The 21,011-nt window shown below is 37.9% G+C and overlaps 1 protein-coding gene across 6 annotated transcripts in view; it reads left to right on the top strand.

Moving 5' to 3' along the window:
- PLEKHH2 (pleckstrin homology, MyTH4 and FERM domain containing H2) overlaps positions 1 to 21,011 on the top strand; it is a 56,241-nt gene that overhangs the window by 20,215 nt on the left and 15,015 nt on the right. For 4 of the 6 annotated variants that reach the window (XM_075412886.1, XM_075412883.1, XM_075412882.1 and 1 more), the window contains 15 exons: positions 1,084 to 1,165; positions 2,979 to 3,161; positions 4,920 to 5,908; positions 8,329 to 8,404; positions 8,887 to 8,981; positions 9,627 to 9,771; positions 11,972 to 12,108; positions 12,921 to 12,956; positions 13,185 to 13,295; positions 13,558 to 13,644; positions 14,168 to 14,326; positions 14,984 to 15,064; positions 18,194 to 18,373; positions 19,178 to 19,286; positions 19,390 to 19,502. In XM_075412886.1, the coding sequence (XP_075269001.1) occupies positions 1,084 to 1,165; positions 2,979 to 3,161; positions 4,920 to 5,908; positions 8,329 to 8,404; positions 8,887 to 8,981; positions 9,627 to 9,771; positions 11,972 to 12,108; positions 12,921 to 12,956; positions 13,185 to 13,295; positions 13,558 to 13,644; positions 14,168 to 14,326; positions 14,984 to 15,064; positions 18,194 to 18,373; positions 19,178 to 19,286; positions 19,390 to 19,502 (2,583 nt within the window). The remainder of the gene's footprint in view (positions 1 to 1,083; positions 1,166 to 2,978; positions 3,162 to 4,919; positions 5,909 to 8,328; positions 8,405 to 8,886; positions 8,982 to 9,626; positions 9,772 to 11,971; positions 12,109 to 12,920; positions 12,957 to 13,184; positions 13,296 to 13,557; positions 13,645 to 14,167; positions 14,327 to 14,983; positions 15,065 to 18,193; positions 18,374 to 19,177; positions 19,287 to 19,389; positions 19,503 to 21,011) is intronic. The other 2 variants (XM_075412885.1, XM_075412884.1) reach the window with 1 other exon arrangement.

Here is a 21,011-nt window from a genome sequence, read left to right as displayed (position 1 = left end):
CTCTTAGTCATGACTAGTTTCAGGGGCACCAGCTCTGTTCTCAACAGAAACTAGTTATCTCCCTTGTTGCTCTGCTGTTGTTGGATAACCGTGTCTTTGCCCTGCCTAAGGCTTCCAGTTCTGGTGTGCAGCTGTGCTTTCTCCTCTTACGTATATAGAATTTAAAGTTGCCCATAAAAATTAAAATCCTACTCTGTTGTGGTTAACTGGAAATTACTCTCACTCCAGATGAAAAACAATTAAATTATTATTTTTAAAGTAGGAAACTGAAAGTAACATTTACTGTTAGTCTGCGAAGAGAGTTTTTGAAATCATTTAATTAAAATGCAATTAAGTTTAGCTAAAATTATCTTGAAGTTTGGACAAAATCAAATATGACTCAAACTATTTACTTAGTTTGAAACATGGAGAATCTCAGGTTAGTTTCAGAGAGGTGGGTAGGTGTCACCCGATGGGAAGTGGAATTGCTGGCTCCCCTCTATGTGATATGGGATACTCAGATTCACATCTTCTCTTTGCTTAATTCGGTGCAGGATTTTGAACCAACAGTTTTGCCTCCTGGTAGTAGGATATAGCAATGAGTTGTTGGTTTTTTTCTTCCTGTGGAAGGTCGTCTGAGCTGTATAACGTTTTCCAGTATCTTTTTTTTTAATCTCTGTATTTTTTTTTAACCTCTGCTATGGGATGGTAGGAGGCATTAGTACCATCAATCCCTCTAATTCCTCTGCGTGCTCTTGGGTTTTCCAAGTGGCACTAAAGTTTGTACTTCTAGCCTCCTGCTTGTATTAAAAATGCCAATGCAGATTTCTTTCTTCTTAATTATTAAGGCTTTTTAAAGCAGTCTTGAGTTTGCTTGGTTGGGGGAATGATTTTGACAGAAGTTGAGCAAATAATCATTGCAGGGAATTTCATTGTTCAGAATAAACAAATGCCTTGACTGTCATTAAGAGAAGTAGTGAGAGGAGTTCATCATTTGAACTGACTTTATCCTTAGATAGGCAGAAATTCAGAGAAAATCTAAATGATGTAATGACTTTTAAAATTGTTTCACTGATGGATAAGATTACTTTTATATGCTTTTAGTTAGAGGTGGAAAATCAAAACCTTCGCTTGATCAACCAAAAGCAAACCAAAGAGATGAAAACAGTACAATCTAAACTGCAAGGTAAATGTACAAATCCTCTAAAAACTTCTCTATATATGGCATACTTCTTTCTATTCCGTATTAATTTGTGCATCCATGTAATTGAAATATTCTGTGAAATCACAAAGATTTCAGTTAGTATGAATTGACATCAGAGTGACTGTACATGAAGGTGTTAGGCATGCAATAATTTATTTTTTATTAAAAAGACATGCAGACAAACCACAACTGGTTTTATTTGGGTGATCAGGTATCTCTGTTATTTAAGAGATTCTGCAAGTCGTAAGATTTGACTGGATTTATGTCAGATCTTTGCTTTCACTTCTTCATAGCATAGGTGGTCCTAGCACTGTTAAGGAATAGATGAATGTCTGTTTGCATCTGCTTTTTCTAGCAAATTATCAGCTGGGAATCAGATTTCTGGTCAGATTTTTTTAATTACTACATTTGACAACAGTGATACAAAACCTTAATTCAGCCACAGCATCACCAGGTTCCTCTCCAAGTGGATATAGTTAATCTAAAAATCGTAAAATGTAAATATGGGAAAGAGGAATATGCCCTCCAAAGAGCATTATTTTGCACTAATCAAAGTTGAATTTTATTTGCCACCATGTTGCCTGTTCACCAACTTTCTTAAGTCTCTCTGAAGATTCCCACAGTCCTCTTATACTTGGTTGGCACGACAACTTACTGTCATCTGAAAATCTTCTTTGTTTGCTACCTAGCACTGATTTCTTCATAATATATCGCATGTACATACGTACATACACAGACATTTAGAAATGTGTATATATGTGTGTGTACACATGTAATATGCATAATATGTAAAAACACAAATATTTAAAAATTATGCACATACACAATATGAAGCTTTTAAACTAAGATGCACCTTTGTTAATGAGGAAAGTGGATTGGTTTGTTTCTTTGCTATTTTTTTATCAGTAGTAATTCTATATACTTTAGCATTTAACAGCTTCAGTCATCCTCTTCTGAGAGACCTATTCAAAGGCTTTTTGAGACACTAAGAATTTCTCAGCTGATTTTCAATACACATTTACTGATATGCTCAAAAATATTAAGAAATTTACTACCATTTGCAGTGTCCATGCTGGTAACAGGCTATAAATTCTGATCAAGTGGTAGTGTTTTAAACAGTTTGCTAGTATGAATAAGGGCCTTTGTTCCTGAATCTGCCATAGAACTTCTTATAAACAGGGCTGGACAGCATTGTTTCATACCAGTGTTTGGCAGAATAGCTGTCTCTAAGGACAGATTTCATATTCTTGAGGCAGTTAGTCATTGCATGCTGTCACCTTCTCTTGAAGTCCTCCATATATACTTTCTAAGTCTGGTAACTTACTCCTTTATATTTGCTGTAGCACCTATTACAGCTTCTCTTAATATTTTTCTGAAGGGAAGGCCACCACATATTTTAACACTATTGTTCTGCAGTGTTCCCTGTGTTATATATGCTAGACCAATCCATAGGTTTAATTTCAGTCACAGCAGAATAAAATCAGATCATTCCACTAGGTTTTCATTCTGTATTAAGTGCACATTTTATATCTTATTGCTGTGAAATTGTTAAAAGATTTTTTTTTCTTTCTGTACTAAAAAGTCAATCTTTAAGAACTAGAAATGTAGCTCTGGGTTTCTTTTGATATGGGGAGGTATCAGGTAGATTTTTATTCCTACAATAAATTTTTTATTGTCTTTTTGCTAAATTTTAGTTATCATAAGAAAACAATGACTTTACACAGCAGAGTAAAGAGACCAGTAGCATAGCTGCGGGATCCCATTAACACAAGAGTTCTGAATTACTGTTTTTCAGAAGCTACAGGCAAGAAATCTGTTACTTCACCACAAAAACCTGGAGAGTGTCAGCGGCTAAGCAGTTTGACTTTTGGATGCTTTTCAAATAGAGCAAGAAGTCCTCAACCATCTCCTAAGTTTGAAGAAATAAGCAAGTCTTCATCTAAAGAGTCAGACTACACTGAAGGCAAAAACGTGCTAGGTACTTAGTCACCAATACTGCCATTTTATTCTGACACAGGTGGAAAACTAAAATGGACAGCTATGTCAGTGTATCCAAATCAGCTGTTCTCAAAGTACATAGCAATACACTCACTCTTTAATGCCAGTCTTTATTACTAGGAAGAAATTCTGTTGAGCGCTAGAGTCTCCCTAATACCACTTAAGTACATTGTTTGGCAGCATGCAGTGGTTGACGGGTGCTCTGGCTGCAGAGGAAAGAATTTGTTGTGGCCCAGGTTTGCTTCACAGCAGCATAAGGAGTTTAAGGCTGCCATTGCCCCAGGGAGGGCTGTTGCGTTTTTGTTGCGTTTTTGTGTAGAGTCTCACCTAAGTCCAGTTTCTGTATATTTTTTATCTATGCTATCAGTGGTGTACCAGTGTTAGTTTTGTGTCCTAACTCGACAAGATCAACTCAGTAATCTTTCATTGGTTTGATCAAGGTCAGAAAAGCAGAAGAGAGTCTAAGGCATTTTTTCGCACCATTGTCTCCTATCCAAAGAAGGAGAAAGCTCAGTTCATACAGTTTCCCCAACAAGCCCTGAAGTCTTGTAATGCCAGCAAATTGATGTGCTGTTATGCTGTTACAAGCACAAGCAAGTCCATTGCGGCTGGCTGCTTCCCTTAAGCGATAAAAAGCTCAGGAAGGAGACTGGTCCTTCATTTGAGTCCCACAGTACTATTTATGACCTCAGCATTTTCTCCACAGTTAATCGTATTACCCAAAATTGCAAGCTGAGGTCTGTAGAAAATCAGAAACTGAAATAGATCCTATTAATATTTTGTACATTTATATGATGCCAAGTTCATTATAAAAGTGGGTATGTATTATTTCCATTTTTATAGATGAGAAAATTGACATAAGAATTTTTTTTCAAGGGAAAGGATAAGAAATAGAACCTAGATGGAAATAGATCAACTTTTGTATCTTCATTACTTCAATGTGGACTAAATTAAAATCTTTGGCTTTTCCAATCCATTTTAACTTCATACAGCTATTTAATATTAACTTTCCCAAGTGTCTGTATAGAAATGCCCTAGTTCTTGCATCTGTTTTAACTCAGGGGGAACACGTAGGCCTCACTGACACGCTGCATGCTATAGCTCTCTCTTGCAAAACCAGGTAAAAGTCAACAGCATAAGCAAAGCTATTTTTAATATAGTGTCTTCCCCTAACCATTTTTCATAAGCCTCTCTTGTGTATCTTAAGCATTCACCACTAGGAATACAATAATAGCTTGCAGAAGAAATTTCTGTATATAAAGACTGCAGAAATGCTTAGAATACCTGATCTGTTAATGTAAATTTTTTCTGACAAGCTTTTACTAAACTTTAATTGTCCTTAGATTTAATAAAGCAGAAAAATTTATATGCCCTCTTAAGCCTTTTTTTTGGTTTCTATTTTGGGGATTTTTTTTTTTGTTTTCATACATATCTAGTTTACTTTAAAATAGGGCTCCACTCTGCTCACCTTTACATTTGTTGCCATTTTTAGTTTGGCTAGAACTTTGAGTAATGTCTGTTACAGTTTTTTTTTGGCAAACATCATTGCAACTTCAGTTGCATCAAAAATCTATAATACTTTTCTTAAGTTTTATTATTTACAATATTAAGAAAACTTAAATGTGCTTGCACATTTGAAATTACTACCTACTTAGTATTTACAGACGTGATGACAAAATCCTGTAGCAGTCAAGTTTGCTAAAGTAGTTTTCTCATGTCCGTTGTATTTCTCCTCTAGAGAAGGATATCCTGGAAACTACCTTTGACGGTCCTGCACATGAGGGCAATACAGGCCAGAAGTCATTGCAACAAAGGTCCTCCGGATCAGAGCAGAACAAAAATGTGAGAATGAGCTGTTCATCCAAAGACATAGACAGCGACCTGTCAAAGAACTCCTGCACTACTGGGAGTGACTGGAGCTCAGACGAGGATGGAGGAGAGAACAAAGGACTGAAATCTAGGTGTGCATCCACTCTCTCAAGCCACACATCTGAAGAGAACGCAAGGTACAGCAGAATTGGGAGTGAAATGTATTTGACAGCATCTGATGACAGTAGTTCTCTATTTGAAGAAGAGAGTTTTGGTGTTCAGAGGACTCAGCACAAGAAGTTGTACTCTTGGCAGCAAGGTTCCCAAAGAAAAGGCCAGAACAATCCAAGTGGAAAGTGCAACTCTGATTTCACAAGTAGAAAGAAAGACCAAGATAGTTCTTCAGATGAACTGAATAAGAAATTTGAATCTCAAAGGTTAGATTATTCATCCTCATCCAGTGAGGCAAATACCCCAAGTCCAATTTTAACCCCTGCTCTGACACCCAAACACCCAATTCTCGCAGCTTCTGCAGGTTCTCAATGCACAGTGCCATCAGATTCTCCCTCAAATTTGCCACCTCCAAAGTTACGGACTCCTAATGTGTTTAGTATAAATTCAGCATTAGCAAAGAAACATCTAAGCCAGCCCCAGCTGAGTTCTGACAGAATGTTTGGTAGAAATAGAAATGCCATAAGCATGATACGTCCGTGGAGACCTCAGGAAACAGACATTGATCTGGTGGATGGAGAAGATACTGATATTTTAGAGAAAATGGAGATTGGATGTGATGAAGGAGTGTTTACCTATGACTGTACTGAAGCACAAAATGCTGAAGCCCAGGAACTTTGTGGTACAACAAAAAAGGGTGCTAGCAACAAACCTCCAACCCCCCCGTTACATCGATTTCCTTCCTGGGTAAGTGTAATGATAGATGTTTTTCCTGTTGGTGAAACTAACTCATTTTCATGCTTCTCTTGTATGATCTTTGTTGCTTCTACCTTTCTCATTCTATGTTTGATGACAAGACAGTACCTTAACTGCAGCTAGGAGGACAAACTCAGAAGCAAGTTTGCTTTGAAGCACAGCATTTCTGCCATTGAAAAACATAGTCACTATTTTTCTAGATAAGACTTTTTTTTTCATGTCACATCTAAGGTACATATGTCCTGTAGACTATATTCAATGAGGTAATGCTTGCGAATGCATTTGTTTACTTATCTTAACACCAACAAAACCTCAGAGTGCTGGTGTCAATGCCTTCGCTGTAACTATTGTACCACTCACAGTCTAGACAATTAAGTCAACAGAAGACAGCTACAGACTATGGAAGTTACTGATCACATTTCCAAGTAAAATTTCAAAGCCATTAATCGGGTAATTAAAGTAGACATTAATATTTCTTACCCAAAATACAAAATTATCTGTGTCTAGACTCACTGATTCTGTAGTTCCACAGTCAGAGATTTATTAGTGATTCAGAGATCAATAGTGCATTAATGTAACAGCTGTTCTATGTATATATTTTAGTGCATATTTTTTTCATTATAGACTTTCTTATTGTGGAACACAGAACTGTTGAAAAGTTGCCTCCATAATGGCATTTCTCTGTTCTTAACATACAATCTTCCATTTAAAAATATCTCGCTATAGCTTCTTTGCCCCCCCAGTAATAGTATTTTTAAAAGGAAGTTATCTATAAGGGCAAGCATTGCGTGCAAAAGGTTTAAACAGATTATGCCCGAGGACTGGAGAAAGGCCAACATCACTCCAATCTTCAAAAAGGGCAAGAAGGAGGACCCAGGGAACTACAGGCCGGTCAGCCTCACCTCCATCGCGGGAAAGGTGATGGAGCAGCTTATCCTGGAGGCCATCATGAAGCAAGTGGAGGAAAAGAAGGTTATCAGGAGTAGTCAGCATGGATTCACCAAGGGGAAGTCATGCCTGACCAATCTGATAGCTTTCTATGATGACATGACTGGCTGGGTAGACGAAGGGAGAGCCGTGGATGTTGTCTACCTCGACTTCAGCAAGGCTTTCAACACAGTGTCCCATAACATCCTCCTAGGGAAGCTCAGGAAGTGTGGGCTGGATGAGTGGTCGGTGAAGTGGATTGAGAACTGGCTGAATGGCAGAACTCGGAGGGTTGTCGTCAGTGGCGCTGAGTCTAGTTGGAGGCCGGTAACTAGTGGTGTCCCTCAGGGGTCAGTACTGGGCCCAGCCTTGTTTAACTTCTCATCAACGACCTGGATGAAAGGTTAGAATGTACCCTCAGCAAGTTTGCTGATGACACCAAACTGGGAGGAGTGGTAGATCCACCAGAAGCTGTGCTGCCATTCAGCGTGACCTGGACAGGCTGGAAAGTTGGGCAGAGAGGAACCTGATGAGGTTCAACAAAGGCAAATGCAGAGTCCTGCACCTGGGGAGGAACAACCCCATGCATCAGTACATGCTTGGGGTGGACCTGCTGGAGAGCAGCTCTGAGGAGAGGGACCTGGGTGTCCTGGTGGACGACAGGTTAACCATGAGCCAGCAGTGTGCCCTGGCTGCCAAGAAAGCCAATGGGATCCTGGGGTGCATTAAGAAGAGTGTGGCTGGCAGGTCGAGGGAGGTTCTCCTTCCCCTCTACACTGCCCCAGTGAGGCCCCAACTGGAGTACTGTGTCCAGTTCTGGGCTCCCCAGTTCAAGAAAGATGAAGAGCTACTGGAGAGAGTCCAGCGGAGGGCTACAAGGATGGTGAGGGGACTGGAACATCTCTCCTACGAGGAGAGGCTGAGGGAGCTGGGCTTGTTCAGCCTGAAGAAGAGGAGGCTGCGAGGGGACTTAATATATACTTACAAATATCTGAAGGGTGGGTGTCAGGAGGATAGGGCCAAGCTCTTTTCAGTGGTGCCCAGTGACAGGACAAGGGGCAATGGGCACAAACGGAAGCACAGGAAGTTCCGTCTGAACATGAGGAAGAATTTCTTCCCTCTGAGGGTGACGGAGCACTGGAACAGGCTGCCCAGGGAGGTTGTGGAGTCTCCTTCTCTGGAGATATTCAAGACCCGCCTGGACAAGGTCCTCTACAGCCTACTGTAGGTGACCCTGCTTCGGCAGTAGGGTTGGACTAGATGACCTACAGAGGTCCCTTCCAACCCCTACCATTCTGTGATTCTGTGATTCTATGGGTGTGGTGGGTATGGCATATAAAACAAGGGTGCATTTCCCAGCTGCTACTGATGACACCATTTTATCAAACATTTCATGGCTGTGATGGGACTGGGAGGCTATGGGGAGAAGAAAAGTAATTGTTTTGTCTTAGTTACTTACCATCAAATCCATTCTGTGTATATAGGAAAGTAGAATTTATGCTGTAGCCAAATCTGGTTTAAGGATGTCTGAGGCTTTCACCATGGAATCTCTTAACAAAAGTAAGTAGTTTAGCTGTTTGTTGTCTCATGAACAAAAATTCTCTTCTTATTCATAAACAAGGATCAAATGTCCCATGTTCCTCTAAGATACTTTTATGGAGATTTAGTTATCTGCTATTTAAAACATAGACGATCATTGTTTATCTTTCCATTGTCTTCTGTTACCTTGCCTTGTGACTTTGTGCTGAATTTGTACTTTGTTCACTCCAGTTTTCTTTGCAATTCACTTTGAAGATTCTATACCAGGTACCAAGGTAAGAGATTATATTTTGCATTTAAAAAAGGTTAGTGGTCATGCCTACAATTTATTTATACTCCTTAAAACCATTGTAAATTTCAAATAGCTATAAATCTCACATCCAAAACAGTTCAGGAGTTAGTTTGTATTTTATAGCAGTTATACAATGTAAAAAATTACATTAGAATTTGGTTAATTGAGGGGTAAATTGGGAAGGTCATTTATACAATGTGTTGCTTTTTAGGTGCTGTTTCATTAACTTCATACTCCATATCTGGATTATATACATCTCTGATATATAAGAGCATGACTACTCCTGTCTACACCACTTTGAAAGGGGTAACTGTATTACTGTTTAACGGAAATTTTTAAATACCATTACACTTCACATCCAGGAACTTGCTGTTTCATATTTGATGCTACCATGCCAAGTATGTCATAAGATGATGTTTAGAGATCACAGGACCCCAGAAATAATGGAAATGTCAAATAGCTGGGGAAAAAAATTATTGCTGCTTATAAAATGTTACTAGCCCAGGTCAGTTCTTCTTAGGTTCCTTGCTGATTTTTTTCCAGAGGCTTGTTAATTATTAAACAGAGCCACATGGTGTTCAATACAATAAATAAAAGTGTGCGCATGTGTGTGTGTAGTAATGTTTTTGTGTCAGTGCCAAAGCTGTTTATAGTCAGATAGCTAGCAGCAGCTAATCACAGCATCGTTTGTTTTCTGTCAGCCTTTTATGATTTGGAAAGACCCATGCCTTGAGCTACCTCAGGTTTTTCTGTTTTAAAGTGAGGGGCTGGTTGAGGATAGAGACGGCAGAAGGAATTCAGTTTTATGTTGATATTTGTGTGCCAAAACTCACAACCCAAGTAAGGACAGCTTTGAATATTAAGAAGCCAGCAGAGCTCTGCCACAGTATGAAGGAAATGACTGATACCCTTTATGCAAGGTATCAAAGAATATTGTGTCAATTTCTGCAGAAAGCAACTCAAATAAGCAACAGCCCGTTTACAGATGAGTCGTCAGGATCTGAGGAAGAAGACAGCTCTCCGTCCAGCTCAAGGACTTCTGAGTCTGATTCTCGAAGCAGAAGTGGTCCAGGTAGTCCTCGGGCTATGAAACGAGGTAGGCAAAAGCCATAAGAACAAGTAACTTCTTGGAATTTTGGAAAGCTAGGCAGTTTACATGATCTTCTTAGAAACTGTTTTCTTCCTTAAACAGTATGGACATCTTAAATCTAGGCTTTTATCTCAACTATCAAAGCCTAGGTCTTTTATTCAAGCAAGAGAAAGGACTGTTATACATGGCTTTCTTTTTATTGCTGTAATTATAGATGTCTTTTTAAGGCCTGAATCTAGTGCCTAGTTGTTGTCATGAGGGAAAAGTGACTTCTACATTTAAATCAAGAAGCTCTATTTTATCTATACTGTGTCATGCCAAGGACTTCCTATGACCTTTAACTGTAGGTAGGTAAAAACCTAGAAAAAAGTAATTGCTGTCAGCAAAACCCACCACATATATTCAAGTTTAGAAAACAAAGTTACATGTGATCAGAAAGCAGGTGAAAAAGTTCTGTCATCTCATGCAATAAAGGACTTCTCTCATTTTTACAGTGGTTGTCCCAAGGTCCTATGCAAAGATTTAGTTAAAACACTTGAATCCAGTAATGTTCTGTTTTGTGGAAGACAAATCTCATGGCTGTAGGTAATTGCGTGTCTTCCATCTGCAGAATGAAAATAGTATGCTTCATAACACTGAAAGACATAATGCTTCCTCATTAGGTGACAGTATCAGTGTTACAGCCCTGCGACTGTTTCTTCACTGGGTAAACCAAGGGAGACTAAAATCTAAGATCCCAGTGAGGCCAAGTGTTAAGATCCTTCATTACATGTGGCTTTAGGAATGCAAAATAACATCATTCACTAGTCTCTGTTACACATGTTAAAGTCCCTGTTGGCAGGAGCCCCACTCAGTCACACTTGAGCAGGTAGATAGAGCCATTGGGCCACAAGGAGTTCTCCAGGGCCACCCACACGTGGCATCGGGTCCTGCTTCCAGCAGTGCAGATACAGCTTTGCTACATTAGTGTGAAAAGGACCCACAGTTCCTCCTTCCCAGCAACTCCATCTTGCTGAGCAAAAACCAGTCCCTGGGCTGCAGATGCATCTGATATTACGTGCTTGCACAACAGGAAAGATAAATTAGCTAATTTAATAGCTGGTTTCACCTACAATTTATATCCGTGTCTGTAAAATGGAACCATTCCTTTTGTTTCTGCTTTCTTCTCATAAAATAGTCCTTGCATTGTTTCATGCATGGAAACCTTTCTTAACCACAAAACACATATGTATGTATCTTTGTTGAGATCACATTATGTAAAAATCTAGGCAGTCACAAATTTCACTAGGCGCATAATTAGCTTGCTGCATATTTGTTATTCAATGTCCTACATGAGAAGAATCCACTGTGAAAGCCCAAGTGGTTTACCAAAGCAATAAATGAGAAAAGCTTTGGTTTTTTTAATAAAATTGGCAAACGAGTTTGGAAATTAATGGAACAAAGGAAACAAGGCATCTTCATTTCAATCTTTGAGAGTAACCTTTCAGAGTAGAACACTAGTCCTTACCAAAAGACATGTTCACGTGTTTGAAAAGAATAATTTCTATGATGAAGAAGGGAGGAGTTTGAATTTTCATTGCTGATTCACTGGAATTGAAAACAGTGCATTTTTTTTTTCAGGATTAAAGCTAATAAACTCTAAAAAAAACCCTGAAATCTAGAATTCAGATTTTTAGAAAACCTCAGTATAAAAATTCATACTAATTGCAAAATACAGTCACCTACAGCTTCAGCACATAGCAGATCTTGAGCATAGCTTCTTAGTACACAAGCAGTTGCATGAGAAATCCAGATACTAAAGCAAATGATAGAAAGAGGAAGGGGAAAGTTGCTTCGTTTAATTAAAGATCCTGTATTTGTTTTCCAGAGAAAGAGTATGATGCATGGCACTAACTACCTCCTTAAAAAAGCCGTAGTAATACAACAGAAAGTGATAATACACAGAAGACATTTATTTGTTGTTTCATTCACAAATGACTTAAACTCTGTTTAATCATGAAGAAAATGGGATTCAGGTATTAGCACTGTGCTAGCAGTTCAATGTGCTGATATTTTAAAAAATGCTTGGTTCCTGATTGATTTATGCTGATACTTGTGTTTGCCTGCCAGTCCTGCTCAGGTATTCTTTCTGCATGGATATTCTGATCTCATTTGTTTCTAATGTAATAAAAAAATACAAAGAAACCTCTTTCTTCTTTTAACACAGGTGTGTCTCTGTCTTCTGTGACCTCAGAAAGTGACTATGCGATTCCTCCAGATGCATATTCAGTAGATACAGACTATTCAGAGCCAGAGCAGAAACTTCCTAAGACCTCTTCCTCATCTAGTGATAATGGTAAAAATGTGAGTACTGAAGTTCTGTGAAGAAGTGTATCTGTGGTGCTGTGCGTATATTTGTGTTCAAAGACTGCTGCCAAATCTCTGTATTCACTCTTGCTGACTCACAGACTGCCTTATGAGTACAAATCGCAAAACATACCAACAATAAGTTAGCCATATAAGACTATAATGATGGAAGGAAAGTGGAGGATAATTCTCAGCTTTCTATATAATGAATGGAAACAGTTAAGACAACTCCAGAAGACAATTCAAAGCACTTAAGATTTTCCTTTCTTGGAACCAGATCTGGTATCAGATTGCCTATGAAATACTAAAATCAGCTTAATATTCAGGGAAATAGAAGGGCATTCCACTGAAGGAGTTGGAAGCATCAGTAGAAATCTATGTGCAGTAATACGTTTCTATAGTTTCCTTATAGAGGGAAAACTTTCTGCATCAGAGAAAATATAAATAGAGCAACATGCAAGGACAGGTCAAGCAAACCGAACCCTTATGGGGTATTGGTCTATCTCTGGGACTTTTTTAATGGCCTGTGTTAGTAGTCAGCGTCTTAACATACGAGTGGATTGACTGCCTGGTGATAACTTATTTTAGGCATTCTTCACAGAGCAAAACAGTGAACTCTGTTCTACAGGTGTACACACTAAAAGCGTGTCTGTGTGGAGCTCTGAATTACAGTGCTCTATATCTGGTCTGTAGGTTAGGCCCTGAAGTTGGGAAAAAATATCTACATTGTATTCGTTTTGTTCCTTGTTTAATATAAATAATTAGAAAGTAAAATCAGGAATCATCATATTCTTCATTTTTTTGTATAGTTCTGGGCAAATCACTCTCCTTCATGTACTATAACTGTAAGTAGGGATATTAATCAGTTATCTCACGTGCATGGCATTTGTCTTACTTGATGCTTGTAAGAACTTTGTCATTGGACTAAAAGTCTTATCAAATACTGTAATTATTATTTAGCATGCTTTTAAGTCATTAAAATGTGTGTGTGTGTGTGTATTTATACATATCTCTGAGGGGTATAGGTATATATGTGTACCTAACTACTTTTTATCTAACTTCTAAATAATCAGGAACCTTTGGAAAAATCTGGATATCTGTTAAAAATGGGTGGTAAAGTAAAGACCTGGAAACGACGGTGGTTTGTGCTTAAAGGAGGCGAATTACTATACTACAAATCTCCAGTAAGTACAGTTAACTTACCTGCTATTTAATATTAGATTGTTTTTACTGAGAATGTAGGGCTTCTAGAAGGAAGATAAATGCATTCCTGGTGTCTGAGCTGTTAAGACAGTGATTCAGGACTCAGTTCCTCAAAAGGCATACAAGGTACTCAATGTCTAACCAGGAAGTATTTGTCAAGATTAATGTTAAATGAGTTCTGTAATTATTTATTGCTATTTATTGGTAGATTTAAAATACTCTTTTTCCACTCTTTCCATACAGAGTGATGTCATTCGAAAACCTCAAGGTCAAATTGAGCTCAATGCATCTAGCCACATTGAAAGGGGTGATGGAAAACAAACAATTCAGGTGTCTGCTTTTCTCACCTGTGTTTCAGCGGGTATTTATTCCCTCCATCCCCAAAACCGACCCCAAAACTGATCCTTGTTCCACTCCCTATTGCACTGGAAGTCAAAGTGTGGATTTGGAATTAATCAGTGCCCATTATTTGAAACCAAAGAATCATTTCAGTTACAGAAACTATAAAATAAAGGCCTACATGTAGTCTTGTTTGTATTAGTACAAAGGTCAGATTGTCACATACGAGATACAAATAAAGAGAGCAGTCTTGGGGCCAGCCATTAGGGTTGAGAGAAGCTGTTTGTCTGAAGGGCGATAAATTGAGTTTTCTCAACTCTGCTGTCCTGGAACTTTTCAGATGAAGCCTCAGAAAGAGTCTGTTTGCACTGCCTGCCCACGCAATGTTTTGTTAGTGAAAAATATTTCAGGGAAAATAAACCCCCCAAAATTGTGAAACTACATTGGGTAGTATATGTTTATGCGTGGAATGTATAATTTTCTTAAAGCTCAACACTCTTCTGTTACTACATAGCTCACTACAGAAAAACGAACATACTACCTGACTGCAGATTCTCCCAACATCTTAGAAGAATGGATCAAAGTACTACAGAATGTTCTTAAAATACAGGCTGCCAGCCCACTTTTCATACAGCCTGAAATCAAGCCAACCATGAAAGGATTACTTACAAAGGTAGGAACACTTTTCTTCCCCCCATCTGCTTTATTCCATATTTCTTAAGAATACTATCTAGATTAAAATGGCCCTAAAATAAAATAAATACAAGCAAAACAGACATGTATTTGCTTTCCCAGTACTTTACAATGTGAACAATCCAGAAGGACTACCGACCTACCCACTTTGGGCAGTATTTTTCTTCTGGTTGTTTGATTTGATTTGGTTTTTCTTTTTGTCTTTTTAATTCATTAGTTCCTGTGTTGAGTTCTCCATTTGCACTTCAATGGTATCCTAGTTCAGCACATGTTTCAGTAGCTAACTGACCTGCCCTATTTCAGCAGAGTGCTCTCTTTTTCTATATTACTTACTGGGACAGATTATTTCAAGATAATAAGAATACTGTATAAAAGGGATTTTTCTCTTTTAATTGTTCTATTTCCTTAGCTTCCTGAGGAAGGCCTGATCCAAAGCCAAATGAAAAATTCACACCGGTGTTACTAGGCTTTAGCATCTAATGCTTTGAATTCTTATGCGGTTTTAATTATTTGTCTAGTAATGTGGAAAGAAATTTGAGCCAAGGCATTTATTCTCAATATCACCAAAGTACAGAGATGGTGAAATGTAGTCTGTATTTCTCTGGCTGTGCTTGTTGCTAATGTTCTGTAATTTCAGGTGAAACATGGATATTCCAAAAGAGTTTGGTGTACCCTAGTTGGAAAAATTCTGTATTATTTCCGTAATCAAGAAGACAAGGTATGTCCCTTACTTGTTTCCTTAGTGGATGGAAGATAACATACTGAAGTAGACTTTAAACAGTAAGCTACAGTTTTATTAAGGTACAATTGGTCCGGGCAGTATATGCCCATTTTATCTTGATTACCAAACATTTAGACTTCACAGACTGACAACATGAAAGTTTCCTGTCTAGTAGACAGTAATCCAGAGCACGTTGGTCTCCTTCTCCTACGGCATGTGATATCTATTCTGCATCTTCTTATCTCTAGCCGAAGGGGGATACTGATTTGCTGACAGTTCAGGTCTCCCCTTCTGACAGGCATGAGACTCATCAGAAAAGACCTGGCTGTCATTTACTTATGGAAGCTGACCCTTTCTAAAGTATGCTTGCAGTGGGCAAATTTTTTTTTCAAGAAATTAAATGTTCTTTTTATCCCTCAACTGGCTTCCAAATCCTGTTCTTTAGTATGTCACTGTACCTTCACAATGCTGCAAGAAAGGAAAAAAGTAAAGCCTAGCAGGATGCGGAGTTTGCTGCTTTGCAGATGAGTGTCTGCGGAGGGGATCTTTTCCCATTCCCCATCAGGATGACGGAAAAGGAACTCACTGTCTACAACTGATCAGATGGACAGAAACAGAGAGGGAGGATGGCAAAAGAAAGGGATGAGAAAATTATTTCTAAAACCTAGGGAAGACACTGTTTGAGGAAGAAAAGGAAGAAATGGGATCCAATGAGCTTTAAGTTAACCTCACAACATCCCATATCCTGTAGGGCACAAGGAGCTAAGGAAGAGCAAGACCTGGCCTGACCTTTAGTTGTCTACCCACACTTGTGAATATTGTTGGTCCAGTCATATTTACCTACAGAGACAGGACAAAGGACACTTCCTAGTCATACTTTTGACCTGTCCTTTTGCTCCCAAGGCATTGTATTTTGTCTTCAAGAAACATCTTTTTAATGGGGTGGGTCAGCAACAAGATTTAGGAAGCTTCTACAAGAATTCTTGTTAATACCCGTGATGTTACGAATCTTTGATTCATACCCTTATTACCTAGCTCTACCAAAAAACCTGCTGACACTTAACAAAATGGTAGCAGTCCACTGAGCCATTATAACCAACAGTTCAACAAAATACAGAAAATCTTGTTACTTCTAATCTAACTACATACTGGACACAGCAATTCATAGTCTTTGTATAAAGCTAGTTATTTCCTTTCTTGTCCTTTCTTCTTTAGCCATTTTTAAACATTCAGCTAACCCTTATTTCTAGAACTATATGACTAAGATAGCAGTAACCATCCATCAAAATGTTTTATTTTAGTTACTCTTTAAAAATGTGTAATAAAGGGCTGGGGAGTCAAATGACTAGAGTATTAATCTCTTGCTCATCTTACAGAGACATTAAAATTAGCTTGCATTTTCTCTTATGAAGAAATCTCCATGTTTAAAGTATCTCGATTTACACATTTTTTACCACTGATGATTTGGGGGGTTTAGCATGCCATTTAGCATCATCTGAGAAGTTTGGTGGATTCTTAAGACTATTTCCCTCATATTTGGAACAAGTTTTGCTGCCCTTGTAAAGCAAAATTGAAACTAATTTGCTAGCTTGTAATAGCATAAGAATTTAACTTTTGTAACCGGAATATGTAAGAAAAGTTTTCCAAAGCTAGTTCATTTCTAATGTTCAACAAATTGCTAATTAAAAACATGTCTGCTGTAGCTGAATATGTCTGTGTGGAAACAAATTACACAATCTGCAGTGGTTAATACAGTAATGGAGTCCATTGAAATGGCCTCCTTTCAAAATGGAATTCAAATTAAAAAATCAGCCAACTGTGTTTTAGTTAAACTTAGTGAATAAATCAGTCTTGACTATTTGTATGTGAAATGGCATCTCTTGATTCTGTGAATCTTACCTTGTTCAAAAAGTTGAATGCTTCAGAAGCACCACAGAATATACAATATAAATAAATCTTTAATCCTTACTAGTGAGAACACTAGAATAAAGAGCCACCACTATGTGATGTTTTCTTCAAAATGATTGTATTAACTGCTCAGTTTATCAAATCACTATTCAGGAAACCCACCCTAGATCAAGTCAAACTTGCCAGCTACTCTCCAGTATCACATTATCAATTTTTAAACAGTACCATTGAGAAGCCTCATTTGCTTTTCACGGGTGTTGATATTTCAAGACAACTCACTTCAAGCTTACATATGAATGTGGCACAAATCAGATGCTTGTTACTGTAGTGCCCAGCTATCCTTTTACCAAGCGGAAAAAAACATCCCTGTCTTTCTGCTGAATCATTAAGCATTGCGAGACATCACAAACAGAAACAGTAGCCAAGGCTTCTTCACTACACCATTAAATAACACTCTTGAACACGCTGATGTCTGAACGGCTAGGAAAGAGCGGTGCTGTGGGAAGGGAGGGAGCTTTGCATAAAATTGCCAGTAAGGACTGTCATCCTCTGTCAGTCCTGCCACCCAGTTCTGAAGATGGCATGCTGTATTTGCATTTGCTGTGGCTTCGTGTTGATACTGACCATGAAATAATTACTTCTGTGAAAATTTCCTTTTGAATGCTTTTCATATAAAATATTTCCAGGTAAATAATCATATCTACATATACAACTTCAGACTCAAGTACTGTGATCTGTCAGACTGGAGAATGAAAACAACTGAAGTGGTCTACCACACAAAAAATTTTAATTTTTGAATTTATAGGACGGACAAAATAGATACATCAACACTGCACTGCTGTTCTCTGAAATAACATTATTATAATTCAAGTTCCAGGCTTGGCCCAGGGATTTCTTGCCTGGAACCAGGTCTGGAAACTCTGAAGAATTACTTCTCTCACCCTAACAGACATTTATTGTGTTAACTAGATACAGAAGCAGATCGGAAATTAATTTTTTAAAATCTCACTTTCAGACTTTGGGACATAGCATTCTACTTCTGCTGTCTGCAACAGGTGCCTTATCTGATATTCCTTGGCAGGACTGAAAATGAATAAATATAAGTGGGCATTCATAGTAGTTCATGTTTTTCTTTCTATTTGTATAATAGGAAATACAAAATTAGTGTGCACTGAAGAAAATATTTGCTCTCTCACCACTTCTGATATTTATTTTTAGTTTCCTCTTGGTCAAATCAAGCTTTTTGAGGCGAAGGTTGAAGAAGTTGATAGATCATGTGATTCTGATGAAGATTATGAGGCTAGTGGTCGCAGTTTATTATCAACACATTACACTGTTGTTATCCACCCCAAAGATCAAGGACCCACTTATCTTCTTATAGGATCCAAACACGAGAAGGTAATTAAAGGACTTCTTTATTGAGTTTCAGTAACACATCTATGAGTATGGTGCTGTGATATGAGTACTTCTTAAGGAGGAGGAGGACCTACAAGTCATCTGGCTTGTAGTTTGATCTAATAAGCAAGGAGAAGGTCCTGCTTCATTAACATCAATCAGAGTTTGTCTGCAAAGCAATGATATCGTAGGTAATCCTTTTTAAAATAGACAAAAATAAGCAGGCTTGCCTACATAAGGAGATGGTGCAGAATATGAAATATGTTATAACTGGAGAATTTTGCTTACGTTACACTAACTTGTAGACAGACCTGTCGCAGACCTTCCTGAGAGGTTTTGGAATACTGTTACCCATTTTCACTGATAAGACTAATACTAGGGAAGATTTCCCTACTGAAGTGAAGGAGAAATGAGAGGTATGGTTAAAACCATTTTTATTATTATTCCTTCGTTGTTCTCAGGTAATCCTGTAGACCTGGTTTTGCTTTCTGGCCTTATCCCCAGGTGAGAAGGATCTGGCAGTGATAAAATGGCACTTACTTTAGCTTTCTGAAGAGGAAAGGAAGAATGCCCTGATAATTAGCCATGATTACTGAGGGTAAAAGACTTCTGAAGAGAGACCTGTCCAGTCTTCCTTGCTTAATATTTGTAACATAGAGACCATGAATACAGGTATATTCAAACAAAAGCAAACTGCTTTGGGCTTCAACAGGAGTGCATGGTAGTGTTTCAAGTTGAGAGGAAAATCCTGAAGAAGTAGCTCCTTCCAGCATGGAATGAGTGACCTGCTGTGTTTTTCTACTCTAGGACACATGGCTTTATCATCTGACAGTTGCGGCTGGAAGTACCAGTGGAAATGTTGGATCTGAGTTTGAACAACTTATTTGCAAATTGCTAAATGTGGAAGGTGATACCAGTAAGTTTGGGTTTGTTTCAACATACTAATCTTCTAATACTTATTTACTGAATGTACTTACAAACTGAATTAATTGCAAAACCTATATATTTTATCCATTTAGATTCTCAGATTTGGAGACATCCTACCCTTTGCCACAGCAAAGAAGGAATTGCTTCCCCTCTTACAACACTGCCATCAGAAGCCTTGCAAACTGAAGCAATTAAATTATTTAAGGTAAAACCGTAACAGATGCCTTTTTTATTAACTGACTTACTATTTTAGCTCTTAGCAAAAGAATGGCTATTAGTTGTTTTACTAGACGTGTTCAACAGATAAGAAAAAAGAAAAGAGAAGTTTACTCTTGTCTGTAGTAGAGGTAACTAATGGACAGTAGCAGAATGTCCCCATATTATGTCACCAAAGACTATCACTTCCAATGTAAAGAGATCACTTGCAGTTGCGAGGGAGCAGTTTAGGCTTCAGCTTTTGGCCCTTCTACTGAGTTTACTGATAAAGTGCAAGTTAGTAGAAAAATCCACGGTCATCATGGATGATAACAATTTGATCATGAAGTTCATAAGCCTCAGGGAACATAACAGCACGGATGGGTCTCTGTATTCAGAGAACTGTATCTGAAATACTATTTTTTCAATTAAATTTCAGGAAGAACAAATGGTAGGCAAAAGTTTTGTTGTAGATATATTTAAATCAGCTAGAAGACATTTTAAAAATCAGAAGAAAAACAAAGCAAAGTTTAAGAAAGTCATGGATTATTTGAAATTGAGATAGGAGGCAGAGGTTCTACTGCTCTTTTTAATAAAAAAAATCCTTTCTTCATATGAAGTAGCTATTTTTAGAAGGCTGATTAAGTAATCTAGTAGTATAAATAGAGAAAATAATACAGAGTAAAAGTATTGAAAGTATTTCACAACAGTTTTTTGAATTCACTTTAGAAGATTTTCATACACCTTTAAAAATACACTTACATAATTACACGTAATGGTTCATAACTGCTGTGCCACAGCTAGTTTCTTGACAATTTTTATATGCCAGTAAGACTTGCATCTTTCCCGGTGAAAGGCCAGATAGGTGGTTGATATCTATGAGAGGGAGTATGCTGCAATGCCATTAACCACCTTTCTCCTTTCTACTGTTCTCACCCAGGTAAAACTACTCCTGAACATTAACTAATAGCCAGGCTATAAAGTCTATTTTAGAGACAAAATAAAATCTTGCTGTTCCTTTTTCTGTATGTTGTGAAATAAATTACAGGTTGGAAAGAAGGGAGCTTGGATAAGTGAGCTTTCTCCACAGAACTTATGCAACTCTAAAGACGCAATTCCTTGAAGCATCAGCTTCTGGAGAATTTTGATGTAATGTTTCGGATCTAGAAAGGAATTCAAGACAAGCACCAGATGTTCAGTCACAGCCACTTGTAGGCAAACTTCCCAGCTTGTTTCTCTGAAATGTCTGAAGCACTTTAAAGTACATCCACCTCATTTTCTGAAATATGCAGCATGAAAATTTAAAAGGGAATGTACTTCTCTAATAAAAATCAATTTACATCTATTTGGCAATCACTTCCTGAAATATATTTCAGACCAAAATCAAATCACAGATGCTTGACTAAAATAAATAAGTTATGACTTGTATGACCTTTACTGAAACTTTGTATATATCAGTTTAAAAGTCAGGTAGGGAACAGATTTAGAAACAGATCAAGTCATGTTTCAGTTATTCCAC

The sequence above is a fragment of the Opisthocomus hoazin genome, chromosome 2 (assembly GCF_030867145.1).
Source record: "Opisthocomus hoazin isolate bOpiHoa1 chromosome 2, bOpiHoa1.hap1, whole genome shotgun sequence".
NCBI lineage: Eukaryota > Metazoa > Chordata > Aves > Opisthocomiformes > Opisthocomidae > Opisthocomus > Opisthocomus hoazin.
The sequence above is the reverse complement of the archived record's forward strand: the minus strand, read 5'-3'. Positions and strand labels throughout refer to the sequence as shown.